This window comes from Morchella sextelata, assembly GCF_020137385.1.
Source record: "Morchella sextelata strain SCLS chromosome Unknown scls_18, whole genome shotgun sequence".
In the NCBI taxonomy this organism is placed as follows: Eukaryota; Fungi; Ascomycota; class Pezizomycetes; order Pezizales; family Morchellaceae; genus Morchella; species Morchella sextelata.
Genome location: NW_025408633.1, coordinates 441309 through 462177, shown reverse-complemented (window position 1 = coordinate 462177; position 20869 = coordinate 441309). Strand labels below are relative to the sequence as shown.

General features: G+C 48.8%; 3 protein-coding genes across 3 annotated transcripts; 1 reads left to right on the top strand and 2 right to left on the bottom strand.

Moving 5' to 3' along the window:
- Positions 1-2602: 2602 nt before the first annotated feature.
- H6S33_004635 (uncharacterized protein) lies at positions 2603-8161 on the top strand (the record flags this gene model as incomplete). Its single annotated transcript, XM_044835976.1, has 8 exons — positions 2603-3008; positions 3094-3217; positions 3272-3589; positions 3681-4531; positions 4590-4733; positions 4799-4946; positions 5005-5124; positions 5179-8161. The coding sequence occupies 8 exons, from the start codon at positions 2603-2605 to the stop codon at positions 8159-8161; spliced, it is 5094 nt and encodes a 1697-aa protein (XP_044690608.1).
- Positions 8162-9004: 843 nt separating this feature from the next.
- H6S33_004634 (uncharacterized protein) lies at positions 9005-10564 on the bottom strand (the record flags this gene model as incomplete). Its single annotated transcript, XM_044835975.1, has 4 exons — positions 9005-9828; positions 9893-10114; positions 10179-10376; positions 10438-10564. 4 exons carry the CDS (start codon positions 10562-10564, stop codon positions 9005-9007), a joined length of 1371 nt encoding a protein of 456 aa, XP_044690607.1.
- Positions 10565-13929: 3365 nt separating this feature from the next.
- Positions 13930-18922, bottom strand: H6S33_004633 (uncharacterized protein; the record flags this gene model as incomplete). Its single annotated transcript, XM_044835974.1, has 3 exons — positions 13930-14260; positions 14314-14955; positions 15015-18922. The coding sequence occupies 3 exons, from the start codon at positions 18920-18922 to the stop codon at positions 13930-13932; spliced, it is 4881 nt and encodes a 1626-aa protein (XP_044690606.1).
- Positions 18923-20869: the final 1947 nt, after the last annotated feature.

Genomic DNA, 20869 nt, shown 5'->3' with positions numbered 1-20869 from the left:
AGAGATGGGGTGTTATGTGGTGACAGTGGTCTTATCGATCATGGTTCATCTTGTGTTGGTTTACGATGTTGCTCACATAGGCTGGTTGCGGTTGGAGGCTAACGTCGATAGGCTGGGGACCTCACACTTCCAACTCAATTCGTTCGAACCACCATGCAGACGTCCAAACCCCTCGCGGGAAATTCGGCGAGAGGGGGGTCAAGTGACTTGAGCGGCACCCGTAACCAAATACTGCACCACCACCACTGCTTCCCAGTGTCAAGGTCGGGGCTAAAAGGTGAGTACTCTAGGGTAGGGCTGGCGCATACTAGTAATGAAGACGTGGTGGAATGTGTCGCTGATGCTTTGTATGGACAGGCAAGCCTGCACGAGAACAACTGGAAAGTCTGTCGGGAAAAGACATGGCGTGGGTTGACCACAGGCCTATCTATATCTGCTTGGCCAGAAAGTGCTTCGGTGTATGCACGCACCATTCAAGATAGAAAATTACTGCAGCAAGAAGTTAAAAAAGTAAGGTATGAGAACACATGAACAAAGCAGGTAAGATAAAGAGCTGCCTAGAAAATACATACATAGGCATGGGCCTACTCTTGCGCCTAGTTCACCCAGAGAGATTCACCAGGCCGAAAGTGCAAAAGGATTATTTCCCTCCTTAACAGTTCCATGGCCTCAGTCGGGTACCAGGGATTGAGGTTTGTGGTGGCTGTTACTGAGCAAAACAATAGGTCAGTCATTTTATATCTGGTACATGTCTTTGGTGTAGGTACATGTACATGTATGTACCTGTGAATGTTCATGGGAGCAATTGAATATTCACATAGAGTGGTGTACTTTGGGTACCCAAGTACATCTAGGTACAGCATACTGCACTAATGTAATAATACCTGGTAAAGTAATTAGAGTAAACCACCGTCATCATAAGGTACCATATTAAAAGGTTCAACAATAACAGCTACCTCATCTAATTTCCAAGTTCCCCCACCCCCACACCCTGGCGCACCACGGACCACGCTCAGCGCTTATTTATCGAGCTAACAGGGCCTGCGATCGTGAGGGATGATGCGATGTTGGCTACCCTATGCCTATTTTCCTTTTCTTTATGGGTTCCGCGATTAGAAACGGGCCGGGGTGCATTTGACAGGGCTGGCTTGGAAACACTAATATGGGGGGATGTCGGTTGTGCTATGAAAGGGGAAAGGACGTTGCTCCAAAAGAGGGTACTACACTGCTAGAGTAGGTACAAACACTTATCGATAAATATTGCTCGCTAAATGGCGGTGAATCTGATGCAACTCCGGAGAGAACGAAAGGAAACGCTCACGGGCTTAGAGCCAATTGACTGCATACGGTATTGTTAAGCCTAACCCTTGCACCTGCGTGTTGTGCAGTAGCGGCCGTCCACTCGAGCAGGATGCACGTGCATATGCCCAATCCTGGTGGCCGCTCACAATTTCACCAACCTCAATTTGTGATTGCCGGCTGACAGGACTTCAGCAAAAAGATCAACATCTTGTTTTCCCCTCCGCCTCAGTGATGAGGGGCAATCGTTCTCAGCCAATACCCACGAATTGAGATCTCTCGCCCCCCTGCAGCGAGTGATTGGAGAAGGACATACTCTACCTAGACCACTCAAATGAGAACCACTACGAGGTCGTGCTCTACCCAGCCTAGGCATTTCATGCACAAGGGTTCCAATACTTCATGCAGGCTATTCGAGGGTACCTACAATTGATCAAATAAGATGTAGAGCACTCAATAAGACGGGCGGAATGTGCATCTCGTGCGCCCCATCATAAGTATTGGGTGCGATGGTGTTTTTGCTCCTCTCGCTTCAAGGGTCTTGTCCTATCAAAAGTTGGGATTCCCTGTATGCTGGTAGAGTGAGTGTGTTTAGCTTTGATGAGTCTGATGGAAAACCCACTGAGAATTTGGCTGGATGGGACGAATTCATCTCCAACAATAGTTAGGATTGACGAAGGCAAAACCAACACGAACAAATCAGAATCGCAAGAAGGGAATACATAGGCCATATTCAGCCACCGGCTGCAGGGGACGACGACAGAGTACCTGGACTTGGTACCTAGTCCCCAACTCGTTCTCCTCTCAGCCTGCTGCCCACGCGGGTTTTTGATATTTTATTTCGGTTTTTATCCATAATTCCCTAATTCTGTCATCACTTACCCAGAGCTGGCCTGTTACCGAACCTTTGCAGCCGAAAAAAAGCCCCATGATAATTCTTCCGTAGCGGCATAGTTATCTGTTCTGTTGGTTCTTGGAAATCCTATCTTTTCCATATTTTCCGCCCTCCTCTTCCTCTTCTCTCACCACCTGTCCCTTACTTTTTTTTTCTCCCCACTCCCCCCTCGCACAGCCTGACGCCCATCTGCCGCCTACCCTGACGAACCGCTCGCCTGGGCGGTCACATTGTGTGTTGTAGTGTGTGAAGGAAAACTACATAATAACCTATTGATCTCGCTGTTGCCCTGCGTGCCTACAAAAGTAGCGTTGATTCCCTGCCTTCCTATGCAGCTTCTATTTTGTTGAAGCGAACTTGACTTACGAAGCAACGGTTCGCATAGTGCCTCGTGCGATTTACTCTACAATGCACCCCCGTTCGCGCTCAGGCTCTGTGAGCTCAGCACTATCGGTTCCATTACCTTCGCCAATGTCTTTAAGAAGTGTTGGAGATTCAAGAAGTAATGGCCTAGGGCCATGTGGTGCTACACCTCACCTTTTTCTTTTCGCGCAGGGCACCTCGATATTGTGTCTTCAGTACGAATCATTGGCTTTGGAAAGACGTTTTGAGGGTCATTTGGAGGATGTGACCATAATAGCGGTAGACAATACAAGCGACAACGAAGGAGAAGAGGGTTCCAGAGTTGTTTCGGTGGATGCATTGAAGCTGGCAATTGTTTGGGACACACGAACAGGGCATGAGATTGCGAGATATGCCTCATTTGAACATATTACTTCCGCTGCTTGGATGAAAAACGGGAATCTTGCTTTCGGCACGTTCATCATCCACCCCATGAAACATTTAGAGTTTTAAGTGATGCATGCAAGCTGACTGTTCCTGCATTTACGAATTTATAGGCGATGCTATGGGAAACGTAACCTTATTTGATCCTTTGAGGTCTGAATCGATATCTGCCAGAACAATTTTCGATCCATTATGTTCGATAGCTCCCGCCGCAGATTGCAAGAGCTTTGCTCTGGGGTAAGTACCCGCCAATAGTCGTGGAAGCTTAGTAAATTCTAACGTTACTCCAAGATACGCGAATGGCTCTATATTGGTTGCGGCACTTTCACCCGCATTTACTATCCTTCACACTCTTACGACAACTTCATTGCAGCCTTCACCTATTACAGCATTGGCATGGCATGCATCATCTTCCCGACAGAAATCAGATATGCTCGCAACTCAGACTCGGGGTGGAGATCTTAGAGTCTGGAGCATTCCCAAAAGCTTGGAATCAGACGAACCAGCTCGGGTTGTTCGAATCCTTAAAAAGCCTGACAGCAATAACAGGAGGGGAGATAACTGGATGGCATGGTCTAGAAATGGGCGGATCGTGCAGTACTCCGATGGGTATGTATATGTAGAACTTAGTACCTATGGTTCTAACTCAAGTTTGGGAAATTAACGGTGCAGGATGGCTAATCTTTTATTGATAATTCAGTGAAACTACAATATGGGATGTAAGGACAAAGAAGGTGACTTGGGAAAAGGTGCCAACATTTCCAAAAGTATTCGGCATGACAGTATATGGACCGAAGGGCGTTCTTTTTACTCTCGGCGAGGATCATACAGTGCAGCAGTTCTCCTTATACCCGCCTACTTATGTGCACAACGAACAACACCTTCCAGGCCTTCCTCCACCCTCACCTCCAGTATCGATCGGAGGAGGAATAATGCAGCAGGGGGAGGAGCAATACCACGATCATGGTGTCTTCCATCAGATGGAGGAGCACGAGGAGGATTACGCAGGAACAATCATGTCACCGCTTGGAAGAATAGCTCATGAGCTGGAACAACTTGAGATGATGGAGCACGAACACGGCGGTCTTGGTATCTCAAACACAGTTCCTAGAGCGGCGTCTATCAGCTCAAGGTCATCAAGTGATAGCGTTGGCAAGGGTCACAACCACAATGGCTCAACATCCTCGTCTATTATGAGCGCAAAAAGATCTAGCGGTGATCATAGTGAACTCTCGCACACTACAATTACGACCATCTCGCCTGGTCGAAAAGCCTCGATCGGATCAACTTCAATGAACTCTCCAGGCCGTCATCCTCATCCCCTCCGACAAGAGATTCACCAGAGCCCAGCAGAGGAAGAAAAGGTTGCAAACCCGCCTAAAGATGAGGATCCATTTAGTGGCCTCCGAGCGAGACTTGTTACCGCTACATACGAGAGCCCGCGTGTAGGCTCTCCTAAAGGAAAAATGACTGAGGACGATCATCGCAAAGAAATGTTATATTGTATATTCGGTTGGAAGGGAGATATTGAGGATCTGATCACAGATCAACGTAAGTAGATGACCAGGTTTCATCCCATGCCCATCAGATGATTAACGCATTTCAATAGTTGATTCTGTTGACTCTCGATCTATGAGTGCCATCATGCTACGAATGTGGCTTGGCGACCTTGACCAAAATTCGTTGTCAGTTTTACTAGGCGCCGATTTCGTGGTAGCTGGCGATTGGATGTTCCTTGCTCTGAGTGCTATGGGTAATATACATCCCCATCCTGTGGGCTATCTCATTGCTAACATAGAGGCTCAACTACTACCACAGGCGGCCAAAAGTCGTGGAACCACGTTGTCCGTGCGTTTGTCATGCGACTCCTTCAAAGAGGTGACTTACATACGGCAGTTCTGTGTCTTCTTGCCCTTGGGGATAAGAACGATGCAGTGGAGGTTTATGTTTCTCACAAGCGGTATATGTAAGTTGGAGCTAGTTTATTTGGATGATACGAAGAGAGACTTACAGTGATATTATAGGGAGGCTGTTTTACTTGTTTCCCTTCTCTGGAAAAAAGACTGGAAGAGACAATCTCAACTGGTTCGGAAATGGGGTGAACATTGTGCTGAGAATGCAGATGCACCACTTGCTGCCCGTTGGTAAGTTTGTTCTCTTCTTCATAAACTATCATTCAGTTTGCTGATTTTTAAAAGCTTTGCCTGTGCTGGTTCTGAGGCATCTGCAGAGAGGCCGGCAGCCGCACCAATGTCCCGTTCTCACTCACGGTCAAAGTCTGAGACAGAGCCTATCCAGCATTTTGTCCGTAGTCTTTCTATCAGCGCCCCAAGTAACAAGGCATCCCTACGGATGACTGCAAAGAACTCTCCTCTAAAGTTAATCACTGCTTTCCCAGCACCTGCAACTGACCCAATTGCTCGTTCTGCCACCACTTCGCCAAGTAACGAAGGGAAAATGGGAGGAGTTCAACGGTTTTTTGCTTGGGCCGGCGATAGAGGTAAAACACCAGTGGCCGCAACCCCAATTGCAATGTCTGCAATATCACCAGTTGATGGAAGTCACTGGCAACGTCGCGACCCCTTCGCTGCCATGTCTGCAAAAACAGTGATTCCAGGCGCAGCAAAGCTTCCACCTGTCACAGAGATGTCACCTGATACACCCAGTCAGCAGATTAATCTCCCAATCGAGCAGCTTTTGCCCCCACCACAAGCAGAAAAAGGGATGAATATCTCGTCCCCAGTTGAAGCGCGTAATGAGATGGGATTTTCTGAAAGCCGAGGACCAGTCTCCTTCGGTGAACATAGGTCCAACAACAATACACCTGCTCCTGGCACTGGGTCAAGAACAGTCACCCCTAGACCACCTTCCTTGGCAATGGCGCCTGCTCCTCCACCTCCGCCCCCTCGTACATTGGCTGCATTGGCTTACACGCAGAACCCCGCCCCACCCACGACGCAGGCGCCTACCGGCGCACTTCCATCCCCACCCTCAGATCTCTTGAATAATAGAGATAGCGGTGGTAAAGGTGGCCACGCTTCGCGAAAGCCAGCTGGATTGGCCATTCAGTCGGTCCAGTGGCCTCCAATGGATACCGTAATCCGTGAAGCCACACCTCCAATTTCGTCAGGCGGTTCTAAACATAAGCGTACTGGTTCTCGTAATACACCCCCAGTTGCTAATGGACGGCCCCCAGCACGAGCGGAAGCCAACGACCTGGATGGATTCCTCACCTTGCTTGACAACGTAAATAATAAGAGGATGGATACTCAGCGTGCTGCACCTCGTATTGGAGGCAGGCGCCGGGCAGAATCTCCCGATATTAATGGAAGGGATAAGAGCCGAAACAATAGAGAGAGAAGCACTGATAGAAGAGGTAGACAAGCAGCCCGCCAAGAAACTCCCTTGATGCGGTCACCTTCTAGTCCACTCCCAATGTCACCCCAAGCAAGGCTTTACAGGGAGGATGTCGAGGAGGAAGATTTGCATGAGGCCGACTTTGAGGACGAAAGATATTACACTTCCAGCCCGCCGCCACCAATGCGAGAGCCTTCGAGACGTCGTGTCGCTTCTAGAAGCCGTCAGAGAAGCCGCCAGAGAAGCCGCCAGCCAAGCCGCCAAAGGAGCCGTCAGAGGAGCCGTCAAAGAAGCCGAGGTCGTGAAGAATTGAGGATACCTGGAGGATCTTTGTATAGGTCCCCCTCTACCCCTCTCCCCTCGTCTTCCCAGGCCAAGTTTTACCGCGAAGAAGAGGAAGACAGTTTCGATGATGAGAGGTATTATACCGCTAGCCCACCGTTAAACAAGGCATCCCGGGCAAGGTCTCGAGGTAGGTCTCACCTGCGAATTCCCGGGCAAGCTTCCCACATGCGATCACCCTCTAGTCCACTCCCGATGGCACCAGAGGCGTTGATGTACGCAGAGATGGCCAAGGAGATGGAATATGAAGAAAGACAGCCCCGTAAAGCCCACCGCGGAATTCGAGAGGAATCCCGAAATCGTTTACAAGGTGGTGGTGGCCTTAGGAGGTCCCGCTCAGAAGCTACTATGCGTCAATGGAGTGATGCGCTTGAACGTGCGGGAGCCCTGGAACGTGCGCCTTCAGTTTCGGGAATGATGAAGCGGAATGCTTCAGTCCGTGGTCTTCCTCCTAATCCTCGTGCATGGAGGAATGAATTTGGGAGCGAATCTCGTGCCGGTTCACCGGCACCAGCTCCCAGATCTGCTTCACCTGCCATGTCTATGGCTATGGCGCCTGCACCACCACCACCGCCACCACCACCACCGCAGCCATTTATGCAGCCTGGGAGAGCGATGTCGCCGGCTATATCGACGCTGGGTGCTGTTTCAAACCCTCGGACAATGTCACCAGGCCCTAGTAGGCAGGTAACGCCAGGCCCAAGAACATTCACGCCAGGTCCTAGACAGAACACTCCGGGTCCAAAATTCCAACAGGTTCCTCACAGACAAATGACACCCGGCCCCCGACTGACCCCGGGTCCAAGAACGTTCTCGCCGCCTCCTCGTGCTGCAACTGCAAACCCCTTCCCCCTGAGGGAACGTGCAGATTCCGACAGCCAGGTAGCTACTAACCGCGCGACGAAGGAGACTGTTCTTCGCCTTCAAAACCATTACTATGAGGAGCCAGATCATTACGACGCGACCAGGAAACCAATTCTTCCTGATGTTCCAACCATTCCTTTTGGGGGAAACCACTCGCGTAACAACTCCAATGACCCCAACTTCAAACCCTTGATCCGCAAACTCCCGCCTCAGCTGCCCCCAGACTCACCTCCACCATTGCCGCACGATCTCCCGGTGCACCCATTGTTGAATATGAGCCTTGCTCCCAGCCAACCTGGCCGGAAGGGCCAGCAAAGGGTGGTAAGAAGGCAGAGACAGGAGGAATATATGAACCCCATTGACGGGGTATTACGGGACCACGAGCAGCACATCACGATCGGTCTCGATGCCCATGAAGCGGCACTCCGCTGGGAGGAAGAAAATCTTTATAATCAGCAGCAGGCACAACGCTATCAGATGGAGATGCAGCAGTTGAGGGGACATGGGGCAAGCCCTAGCCTTGGCAGTCAACATAGTGGGCACAGCGGACATAGCCACAATAACCATTACCAGCTGAGGGACTCTAATGAGGCTATTGGAAGTATCAACCAGTTTTAGAAAAAATTACTTTTCTTTTGTTTTCTTCACGATTTTCTTTTCTTTTCTTTTATTTCATCGGGGAGAATATATCCCCGTTTTTATTTTGTTACTTTATATATTGCGCGAACCATAATTTTGTATGCTAAATGGGGCGAGATCAACTTTTCATGAGGTGTTTTTGGTGGCTTTCGATTTATTTTCTTTTTCTTTCTGGTTTGGGTGCGGGAATTGGTTGGCGGCATAAGGATGGTGACGACAAGTACTTACATTCATTTCTACTTTTCTTTTCTTGGATTTTTTTTTTCTTCTACTTTCACTTGCCTCATTTAATAGAGGATCATCCTTTTTTTTTTCCCTTCTGACATTCTCAAGAGTTATTGCACTGGCTTCGCGGCCTGGGTGGTGTTCTTGTTTTTACGTATCTATTATCTTTTGCTCTAGAATTGGAGAGTAACATGATGTCTTTTGGAAAGTGATACTTCAACTACACGCTTATTTATGTATGAAGTAGTTAGCATGATTATTGTTTTGATAGTCCGACGTTTTAATCAATAATTCGTGCCTATGGTAACGAGTGATATATTGTGATTGACTACTAACTAGTAATGCGTGCCAAACTACCCTTTTTGGGAACTATTATTAGTTGAAACATTTAGTCCGTCTACTATCTTGGCATAGTCAACCCACCACCACCCAAAGGCATCATTTCTCACAACACAAAGAAATGATCAAAAATGCAGGAAAAAAAAGCTCAAAGCAACATCTTCGCACAATAATAAAAATACACACGTACACACATACATAAACGCACATATATATAAACAATCACCATCCGCTAACTCAACCAGAACCCCGTCTCGGTTAGTGATATGTCTGATGCTGCCCCTCCCCAAAACTAATCTGCGGCGGCGGCGTCGGCGTAACAGGCATAGTCAAGATCTGCGGCGGCGTATATATCCGCAACCCATTATTTGCCTCCAACCCAAACTGGAAGCCAAAGCCCAATCCCTGCGATTTAGAAGCTAACGGCGCAGATAGCCCAGGTGATGTCCCATCAGAGGCCAGCGTTGATGACACAGTCCCTGCCGGCGATGGCATCGCTAGAAACTCCGCGTCTGGCTCGAAGCTAGACCCTACCTTTTGCGCTTTTGGGCGCCCCTCTTCATCGTCTCTACTAGAAGCCTTACTACGGCAAAACCATCGCCCCACCGCAACCCTCATCCTGCGTATCTCTGCCCGCGACTCCATCGTCGTCCCAAACACAAGGAAAAACAGATACCCCGTGAAGCTGCCCGGGATCGGGGAGCAGATATTGGCAAACTCCTCGCTCTGGTCAATGAGCGGCTCGAGTAGTCCTCGCGACCACTCTATCCGGAAGTGTGCCCACCGCTGGAGGAAGAAGATCTGCATCACTATCGTGTAGATTTGCAGGCCCTCGACCATAACGAAAGCCAGTGCGATGCGCGCTATAAGCCAGCCGTCAGAGCCGATGTAAAGGCGGCCGAGACCAGTACGTTTTCTGCCCTTCTCAAGGGTTTGGTCGAGCCGCGGGCGGAACTCGACAACTCCGTCATACGTGCGGGAGAGGCGGACCTCGGTGGCTCCTTTTGCTTGGCGGTGAATGGTGATAACGTGGATAAGGGTGAGAACCAGGAAGACGGATCCCATGCCGATGTTTACAAGGACTTTCGGGGGTAGTTATTAGAAGGGAGATTCCTTTTTGTATGAAATAAGAAGACATATACTTACTGATGCAGTTCATGAGTATTAGTTGCGCAAGATCTTTATCGCGGAGTGACTCTAGGCGCAGGAGACCGAGTTGAATTGCGGGCAGGGCGAAGCAGGAGATTTTGGTACTAATGATTATTTTTTTATTTTTCCACCAGACGGGACTGAGGGACCATGATGAGGAGAAGAGTATCAAGGACCAGTAGAAAAAGAGGAGGCCTTGCGAGTTGACAAAATACATTTCTGGTTCGGTCAATAGAGTTAATATGTATAGTACAAACGAGAGATATAGGCAGGAAGATCTTACGTAGTGAGAGGAAGGCAGAGACATATTTGTCGTTTGTGTGGAAAAGAGGGAATGGCTCATTTCCGTTACATTGAAACATCCGTGTCGCCAATCGGAACGCCTCAAGCATGAGGTCTGAGAAATGCAGAAGAGTATAAATCTGCTGCACAAAGCTGTTGAAATTCCCCAAAGCAACAACGATGGCTAGTATTGATACGTCTAAATAATTGAGTCAAAGTCAGCCAACAAGAAGTATTGGTTGTGATTTAATAGCACTTACAGTTGTAGTGCTGCCCATTTCGGATATTAATAACCAACAGGAAGATACTAGTGACACCAGAGAAAAAAGTAAACACTGCAACAGCGATTCCAAGAGCCCAGCTCGAAGATCCAAGGCCGACAAGCATGTCTTTGAGAAAGAAAGAAAAACCCTTGACCCTGACCTGTCAAGGAGGGGCGTGAATTAGGGTTTAAGCGTGAGGCTGCGGTAGTAGAAAAAGTAAAAAGAACGTGGATATTGAATGTGCCAGCAGTAAAGGGAGAAGAACGAAAAAGCTCAGGAAGAAGAAAACTGTGAAAGTGGAAATGATAATGATACTCATGTAGTAAAGGAGGGGAATTATATTAAAAAGGTGTACGCGTCAGTAGTATATTTTGCCAATATCATGATTGTTTATCCCCACTGTATTGTAGCAATAGTCGTGGTTCAACTAACTGCACAATTAGCCAGCCAGTGAGTTTGACCTGGGGGTGAGAAAAGGAAAAAAAAAATAAAAAAGTAAAAAAGAAGAGAAAGACCGAATAAAAATAAAATTTAAAGGCAGCGGGGGGAGTGGGAGAATTAAGGAATACTAGCCGTAGAAGAGAAGGTAATAGTTGGCAAGAGGCCGGGGGTTTGAGAGCAATAAGCAGAAAAGCCAATACAAGCCAGAAGCCGCCTACATAGCTACAGCCAAAAACTCAATCTCAAACACCCCACAATGTTCCATCATACGAGCAGATCACTGCGATAGCCCTCCGTTACGTGTATCGTTCGAAAAAAAAGCTGGGTTGGCTCAAAAGAGATGAAAGGGGTCCATAAACGGCTATATTAATACCTATGCATGCATCTTATCCGAACCCAAACCCCAACCCCTGAAAGATAAAACGGTCGTCTCCGACAGTTGTAAAACAATCCTCTCACAACGTCTATCAACGTTAAGGTTATCTCTAGAAAAAAAGGGTTTCTTTACGGTTGTAAGGCAGGGCGGGGGGCGGCGGGACCTGTGTCCGGTTTATCGAGCTAACAGTGCCTTGCATGGGACAACCAGAACAAATCCCGAACATCACTGTGAATGGCTGTACGAGACAATCTGATAACGCTCACTAGTGGTGATTTTCTAGAGTATTAGGAGACTCGGAGAGAAGTCTCATTCCTTAAATTTAGATACTTGAGCTAAATCCACGTTTTTACCTCCCCGGGGCTGTTTACGTAGCTAAATACATATGTATACATCATACACACTAATAATGGCTCCCTATGTATACGTGTACACGAAACGGTGAGTAAATAGAGCGAGTCGGTATGGTCGACTCGTTGAGAACTCGATACGGCTGAGACCTAGCATTGCATCCTCATATAAGGAAGGTATATTAGATCAGAGAGAGTAGGAATGAGTCTAGCCATGAGATATCGCAGCTAAATATCATGCGCCCTCGAATTTCTCACACTAATATATAATGCATAGTTATATCTATAGGACTTTTTTTTTTTAAAAAAAATCATAATTTTATATCTATAGGACTAAACACCGCCGCTTGATATGGGCGCGGATAGGTTTTCCTCTCCGGGGCCTGGTGCCTGTGTTAATTACCTATGTAATACGATCGATGGCCACTTAGAAGCAGTGCAACGGGATGATAGATTATTGATGGCTGATGAGATATATATATTTCGCAATGGACACATTTTGTGAGTATCTGCTGGGGATTACTGGCGAACGAATTGAATTAAGAGTGAGGGAATGGAATGTTACCATGCATGAATTGGAATATACCTCGAGGTGACCTCGAGATATGGTCTCGATCTCTCTTTGCTCAAGCAGAGCGAGGCATGATTCCTAGCTAGAGAGTAGAAATACCTTTAGCAGAATCGTCGCTACTTGAAAGTCAAATACATAAGTACGGGCAAGTCTGTAAGTCTCATACGTGAGTGGATACAGGCCGCAGGGACAATAATTTTGAGGCTTGTTATACCACCAGCTTCTTTCCCACTGCTACCCGGCCCCCAACCAATGAAAAACGGGTACAGTTTGATAACCCCACTCCATTGAATCTCCCCTTTTGGAAACAACCTTCCGCCTCTTAGTTTCTGGGCTCTACTCGCAGAACTTACAGGCGTGGAAACAACGACTTTATCTTTCGCTTCCTTTTCTTAGGTTTGCTTGGTGTGGCTAAATCTCTTCCTCTTATCACCCCACCCTCTTCTTACCTTCGGTTTCCTCTTCTATCGTTATTCTCATTCAAGCAATATCTAAACCTTTTACTTACCACTTAAGTGCAATTATCTCGCTTGATTCCTACTGACTACTGTAGAGCGAGGAACACTCCTATTTAGCTAAGTGGACGAGGCTTTCTGATATTCCAAGTTCTGATCCCCTTGGTATGAAGGATTACCGTGCAGGGGCTGCTAAACCACACCTGGCCGGAGTAGATGATGATGGTAGATGAGAGTTGGTGTATAGAATGAATCCAACTCAACTTTCAGGTGGTCCCCTATCCTGTGGCGGATTTCGCGAATGGAAGGCGGGGGTTAGATAGGGTAGTTAGGGCCGAGCACGTTAGGGCTGGAGGTGAAAGCATCCTTGGCAGAGCAAGTTTCCTGCTTAGTGTTGCATGGGCAAGAGCCTGTTCGGGACGAGCCTGACCTAGAGCTCGAGCTGGTTCGGATTGTGCAAACGAAGGCTCGGAATGTTCGAGCTCGGGAGTATGGCTCGAGCTTATGTAGGCTCGATCTCTCATTAAAATATAGCTAAAAATAGTCATTTCGATATACTTTTTACTTTTAAGGACGAACTCAGAGGATTTATCTTTGTTATATTATCCAATTTTGCCATAATCAACCTATTACTAATGGTCCAAAAAGCTCGAGCCTAAGCTCGAGTTTTTCCAATATTGGCTCGAGCTGACTTGAACTTCGTGAGAAGGAGAGCTCGAGATGTTCGAGCTTAAAGCTCGGCTCGTGCCCAACACTATTCCCGCTCTTTAGATAAGGTTAGGAGATAAGTATATAAATGTCGAGTGATATTTTATGATCCATACAATCAAGGAACTTGTCCATTAACAGTAGCACCATAATGCGTTGCCATAAGAAAATGTATACTGTATACAGGTAAAGGTAACTAAACTAAGTAATGCTTAAGGTAATGTATGTAGAATCGAAAAATAATCAAGAAAAGAACAACAAAACTCGTAACGACATATACCTCATAACAAAACGTTATCACCCCAAAACTCCAAACTACCCCAACAAACAAAGACAATAGACCCGATACAGAATAAGTAAAGAAAATGCGCAGAAAGGGGAATCTAACAAGTGTAACTACTACATAATGGTACAAAAAAGAAGAAAAAGAATGGCCACTTTTACAGAATACAGTGCAGCTCACAGGGAGTGAATGGAGCCTGCAGTGAATGGGTTAAACGAAACTAAAAGAAAGAAAGAAAGAAAAAAAGAATGTGGGGAGATGCGGGTACCCAGAGCTCTCATACCGCAAAGAGCTTTGCCTCATCCCTATCTCTCCACCGCCTTGGGCTCTATCTTCACTAAGCCTCTTCTCCCCAACTCAGCCCACACCTCGTCCTCTCTCATCGACCCCTCTTTATTATACGTCAAACCATCGAGCTCTTTCATCCTCGGGCAGCGTCTCCCAATCGTGATCTCATATGTACGCCTGACTACCGCAGAATCGATATCCAATTGGGCTTGGAACGTGGCATCGACGCTCTCGTCCGCAGGCATCATAGTGAACGGGTCTTTAGCGTACTCATCTGGGTCCTCTGCGCTCTGTATGGCTTTGCGCACGGATGACGGCGGGTAGAACCCAATGGTGAGGGGGTTCATCCTGTAACACAATTAAGTCAGTATAAATAAATCCAAATCCTTATAACAACTCACCTGAGGTCCAGATAACTCAAACTCGGGAACCCGCTCAGGACAGACGCAATTTTCTTTACGCTCCTAACTCTATTCCCGACGAGGAGCAACTTCTTCAATCTGATAATGCCCAACAACGGCTTCAGGTCCGAAATCGCATTGTTGTTCAAATTCAGGACTCTGGTGTTACACAGCAGCTCTCCAAAGTCTTTCGGAAGCACAGTCAACTGTGCGCTCGCCAACTCCAGGTACTGCAGATTCAGAAAGTCGAGCTTGAGCGACAGCTCCCGCAGCGGGTTACCAGACATGTAAATTTTCCGCGCCTCATACATTCTCTCGAGCTTCAGTGAGAGCTCGTGATCTTGCTCGCGGACGGAAATGGCGTCAAGGTGTTTGGCGCGAGTCAGGCCAGTGATGGTGTGGAGACGGTTATTGTCCATATAGAGGATACGGAGGTTGGGGAAGGGCGTGACATCAAAGTTTGTGAAGTAGTTCTGCGTCAACTTTATGCAGCGGATCGTGTCCATTTTGGTAGCAGCGGGGAGGTGCAGCGTGTCTAGGTTGTTTTGGTCAAGATTGAGGTTGATGAGGGCAGGCAGGTTCTGGAGACCGGTGATGTCCGAGATGGCATTGCCGCGGAGGTCGAGCTCTGTCAGTCGGTGCCTACAATATCAAGATTAGTTCTAAATATCCTAAGAGACGTATATGAAGAAACAACTCACATCCTTGCCTTCCCAAAATCGACCGCCACCAGCCTATTTCTCCTAGCCCTGAGCACACACAGCCCCTCCATCCTCACTACACCCTCGACACTCTCCAGCACATTATCATCAGCCCTCACCTCCCTCAAATGGACTAAACTCCTCAGCCCATCTAAACTCTCCAACCCGTTTCTGCTGACATCCAAATACTGTAAATTGACCAAATGGCCAAAATGTGTAATTGAGCTCAAAAAGTTCCCCGCAACCTTAAGCTCCCTCACACTGTCGCTCACACCTGACAACTGTCCCAGCTCATTATCACTAACATCCAGCTTCTCCAGTCGTGGACACCACTCGTTCAGCGTGAACAATGTTTCCACCTTCCGTTTTGAAAGGTCGAGAACCTTCATGTGGTCCCAGTAGGGCTCGTATGGTTGTACATCGGTCAGATTTTTGAGGAGGTTGGCGCGCGCGGTGCTAAACGAGGCTTCGACAGACTTGATGTCGGTGGTGCCAGCTTTACCTTTGCGAGTGGCGAAAAAGGAGAGCTCGAGGTTTATTAGGGCGTCAGTGGTCTCGAATTGATAACTTAGGTCTGCCAGGGGGGTCATTTGGAAGGAAATATCGCCGACTTTGCGGATACTATTATTGATACTCATTTTACTGATAAAAGGAGAGGGCAGTGGCGTAAGCGCACTGCTCATGCTGATCCTGCTAAGTTCACGCTGCAGCACCGGATTGAGAATGGGGTTTCCATGGCCGTGGCCATGATGCTGATGATGGTGCCCATCATCCTCCTCTTCCTCTGTGATACGCGATATTGGCCTCCCAATGAAGGTCCTCGCTCCACTAGATTTCCTTCTGGCAGCACCACGATATCCAACGCCGGAGAATGTACGAGACACATTCCTGCGTGGTTTTCGCAGGGCTCCATAGCCCTCTGCGCCACCATCAGTCGTAGAGTCTCCCTCGTCTGTCCATAGAACTGGATGTCCACCAGGGCTCGAAGAGTGCTGTTCCTGCCTTATCATGGCGGTGGGTGACTCGTAGTCTTCTGCGTAGACGTTGCGTGGTGTCGTACGCAGTGGTTCAGCGGAGGTAGTGGAAACTCGCTTGATCTCCTCTGTTTCGTCGTCTTCCTCTTCTTCTACAGCAAGGAGTTTCTCCTTGTTCTCGTCGCTACCATAACTTGTTGTTCGAGTCTCAGCACCCGACCCAGGCCTTGTAGAGCGACAGCTCCGCTCACTGCTCCCGCTACCCACAGTACTTCCCACAACTCCCTCACCCTCCTCTCCCCCTGTGCCCTGATCGCCAAACCACTGCTGGCGATCCCATGTCTCATCACCAATACCGTCTTCTTCATCTTCCTCGTCAATACCCATCATGCGACTACTCGGCCACAGCCCACTCTTCTCACCATCGCTCGTCATACCCTCCCAGTTCCTTCTCGCCAGCTCTAGCGCCCGCGCCTCCTCCTGTGAGTCGACGCTTAAGTCTGAGATGCCTGTGAACGGATCACTGTCCTCAACCCGCGCTACTTCATTACCGTCGTCGTCACGCTTCACCCACATCATCTTCTTCTCGTCGAAGCGCATACCGTTATTTTTCAGAGCCAGGTGATGCGACATGACGCCATCGCGCGGGGAGATTACCTCTACTGCGCTCTTGCGCGAGGAAGTTGATACTGCAGTTTTAGTTGTACCGACCTCTTGGTTAAAGGAGCCCTCGTGAGAGTTCTCGACTTCGTTCCGTAGTGGTGAGAGGGAGTGGCGGCGGACGGAGGAATCGTCGTAGGAGGAACCGTCGTCGCATTGGCTGCGGTCGGGGCTCTGGAAGTCGAGTGCGACGCCATGAAGGCCGCGGTCGCGAATTCGGTTCATGACTGCGTCAGCCTGGTCGAGGAAGTCTTGTGTTGTTACACTGCCTTTCCGGACAGTCTCTGGCTGCATGGGACTCGGCATCTCAAAGGGCTCGCCTTCTGCGCCGTCGCCGTAGCTACCTGAGAAGACGACTAGATCTTTTCGTGGCCCTATACACGCACCAGGAGAGAGAAGGTTGTCGCCGTACTCGTAGTTTTTCTTGAGCACGGGTACCTTTCGATCTTTCCTTTTCGCACCCCCAGTTGGCGTGACACACTCTGCCGCTCTGACCTCCTCGGTCTTAACTGAACCCAGTGGTCCTGGTACTGGTGGTACTCCGCTCGATGGCCCACGCTGGTTATATACACCGTTAATATTCCTGCGTACCCTCTTCGGTGTCCGTTCCTTCACAGGGGTTCGTGACGATGTGTCCTCAGCCGCAGTAGCAGTCCCGCTCTCGTCGCTTCTCCACCTGCGGTGCTTTCGGTGGCCTTCTTCAATGGGCCCTCGCACCTCCGGGGCACTACCGTGACGTTGCGGCTCTGCCGGCCTGGCTCGCCGTTTCTCTTGTTTCAGCACTAGCTTTTCGAGGCGGTTGACGACTGCCGATGCACCAGCACCAGAGAATGAGATGTCTGTTGTGGTAGGGCTAATGGCCTCCTCGATCTCCTGGGCACGTACACTCTCCTCCTGCTCTTCCTCCTTCACCTCCTCGTCGTCGTCGCTGCTGGGGACGTTCGCGCTTGTCTCTAACTCTCCCAGCCGCTGTGTAAGTCGTTTATTAGTGTACGTATCGTAGAAGCTTGCAAAGAGTTTCAATGGGCTGCCGCTAGTGCGGGTTTTGTTACCGCCGTTGAGGTCGATATCCAGTAGCTGATGGCGGAAGGCGTGTGGTGTGAAGAAGGGGTCTTCGCGCTCGTCTGGGCTCGCAGAATCGTCTCTATTCGGCGGTGTTGGCTTGACTGGTGATTTTGGGGCGTCTTTGTGCCTTCGAATGTTGTCGAGGATGGAGTAACCTAGGGGTTCGCCCTGCGGCGGGAGGGCAGGGGCGGCCCGCTTGCTGGGTTCTTCTAGGTTAGGAGGCTGGGAGTCCTGGCTAGAGGGAAGGAAAGGGGATGCTAGCTGCAGCCTTCTTGCGAGTTCCTCGGCAGGTGGGTACTGCTTTAGGGGTGATACGAAGGGGGGATCGTCCTCTGAACCGGAGCCAGAGGCATCAAGGTAGGAGGCATCATAGTCATCATCCTCTGCCTCTGAATCGTACTGGTATCCCAATCCCAGAACAGGTGGTGAACTCGGATACACTGAGCTTATCTCGCTGGCATTGGCATCCAAACTTTTCCTCCTTCTCGGGACCGTTGGCGGTGCCGACCCCAACTCAGGTACCGTATCTGCGGCTTCGGAGCCCTCTTCGTCAGAACCCATAGGCAGGTATTGCGAGTCACTGGCAAGCGTGACCCCAACTGAGCCCGGCACCGGCGAACTACCAAAGGAGCGGCTACCAGGATCCTTCAGCATCCGCAATCGGTCCACCATATCTAGTATATCCTCCTTATTCTTTGCCTCCTCCGTGATAGCATCACCTAGGGCCCGTATTGAACTCCAATTCTCATTCTTGCGGTCCGATGTACCCTCCGGCGTCAGCAATGCAACGGCGCACGAAACTTTCTTATTGCGCGGTATCGCAATGTTCCTTTCCGGCGATGTAGACACTCCTCCCTCGGGAGACGTACTGGCCCTCCACCGCTGCTCTGCCTCCTGGCGCTTCTTAATGGGGTCTGGGCTGCCGCCAATGGTCGGCGGGCGGAACATACACTCCAGCGGCATTGGTGAGAAAAGATCCTTTCCGCCTGGGGTGCGGAAGTCTTCCATTACCATTCGTTTCCATTCTGGTGTGTCTTTGCCGGAGGAGGAACGGATGTTCTCGGTGCCAGTCGAAGAGGTCGACGAAGTGGGGCGCCGATTGGTAGTGCTAGACTCGTGCAGGATGCGGGTTGACGGGGGTGGGGGCGGGGAGTCGCGGGGTTGTGAGATCCAATCTTCGGAGAGTGAGTCGGCCCAGGCGTCCGACATTGTAGATGTGTGGTGGATTTGGGGGGGGGGGGGGGGGGGGTGTAGGGCTGTGGAAGGATTAGCTGGCTGGGGTTGGTTGAAGGAATGAAGAGAGGGGAGGGGAGGGGGTACTTGTGCACTGGTTGACTGGTGTATGATATTCCTTGTCGTTATGGTTCGTATATTAGTGTTGTATTGTATGGACGTGTTTGTATTATTCGTGTCTGTATGTCTGGTGTAGTTATCTTTCTGACTGTCTGTATTGTACGTATTACTCTTTTCAAATTCACATTCGCAGTTCAAGCGTCGTCAGACGTGGTGTTATAACGCGTTGGTGTAGTTATTGTAAGTTGCACGGATTAGGAATTATGCTACTCGATTGATGGTGATGTGTATGTCGAGTAGTGTAGATAGAGTAGGTAGAGTCGAGGGTGATCGAGCGTCGGGTTCAGTCAGTTCAGGTTAGGTAGAGACAGTAGTTGCAGCAGTTGACTGGTCGAACAGTGACTGGGTAGAAAGATCCCACAATGCCTGTCGCTCCAGTCGATCGATGTGTTTGTAGTGTGGCCTGTGCAGCAGCAGGAGCAGGAGCAGCAGCGGGCGGGGGTTTCGGTTCCTGGCTGGGGGGGGTTGCTGTGGTAACGCCAATCAATTGGTGGGAATGGGGGAATGCCAAAATGTCAAAAGATGGAGAATGGAGATATTCGAGAAGGAGTCAAGAGTTACATCAATGGTAGACACAAAAACTTCTTTCAGCTGCGGAAGAAAATTAATCTTTGTGCAACGGTAAGTTGGGTCTCTGCTCTCTGCTCTCTCTGCGTTTCGTTTCGTTCATTCGCCGCCGCATCGCTACCTACGTGTTCAACCTTTAATCTCGCTACCTGTCCTGTCCTATCGATTCCTCGAGACAGGGTTGATTGCAGCGTCCTAGAGTACCAACAACTGGATTCAGATCTCACTGTTTCGCATGACGACCTGTGCACTTTTTTTTGCACTCTACCTACTCCACTCAAATCCGGAGTTTCGGCTGTATGCGTCTGGGAGGGCGGGGGGTTAATATAATAGACAAAATATCTAGTATTTTCGCTGGGGGTAACCTGGATTGATGGGAGATAGGGCTGTCCTACCTATATTACGCGAGCCGTAGACGGAGACTGGCTCCTCGCTTGTTTGAATTGTTCGATAAAATAGACTATTAATGATTAAGAGATTTGATGTGATATGAGTGTGATATAGAGTAGGGTCTAAAAATATGCACTCAAGTGACTGGGTTAGAGGGAAATCTAGCATCATCGGGCATCACTCGGTCGGGATCGTGGTGTGTGGTGTTTGTTACACATGGGACGTTGTCGTACTGCAGAATTGCCTTGAAGCTTAGATTTAGCCCTACTTGTTGCCGGCCGACTCAGAGCATTGTCACGGCATACATATCTCACTTATAGAATTAGTTTCGCCGTCTCAAGGCCTGAATATACGGGATGTTTTCAATCTAACACTGTATTCATGCACTATGGGTCATCCCGATAAATTCCTACTAAAGGTATATATACATGTATTATATCATGGATGATCATAGCAATAGCACGGCTACACGTAGCAACAACTCAATCAATGAATACCAGTCCTCACCAGGAGATATAGAAACAAAACAGTGTTTACAGAAAGAACATATCTACTCACATATATGTCCATTATGTATGCACATGTATTCGATCGATTACAATGATGTGAGGTGCTTTCTATGTCTATCATTTGTATAGCATGCAAATCATCAACTTCCCACCTGTATCACGCCATCTCACGAGTTTCCAAAATTATCCGGACGCTTGTTACAACCAAATTTTGTATGGAGAAACAGCCTTTCTCCACAACCACGGGGCGAGATGACAAGCGATTTCATTTTTGTGATTATTTATGCCTCTATTTTGTTAAGCTTCAATATGAGCTCAATTGAAGTAGTTTCAAAAC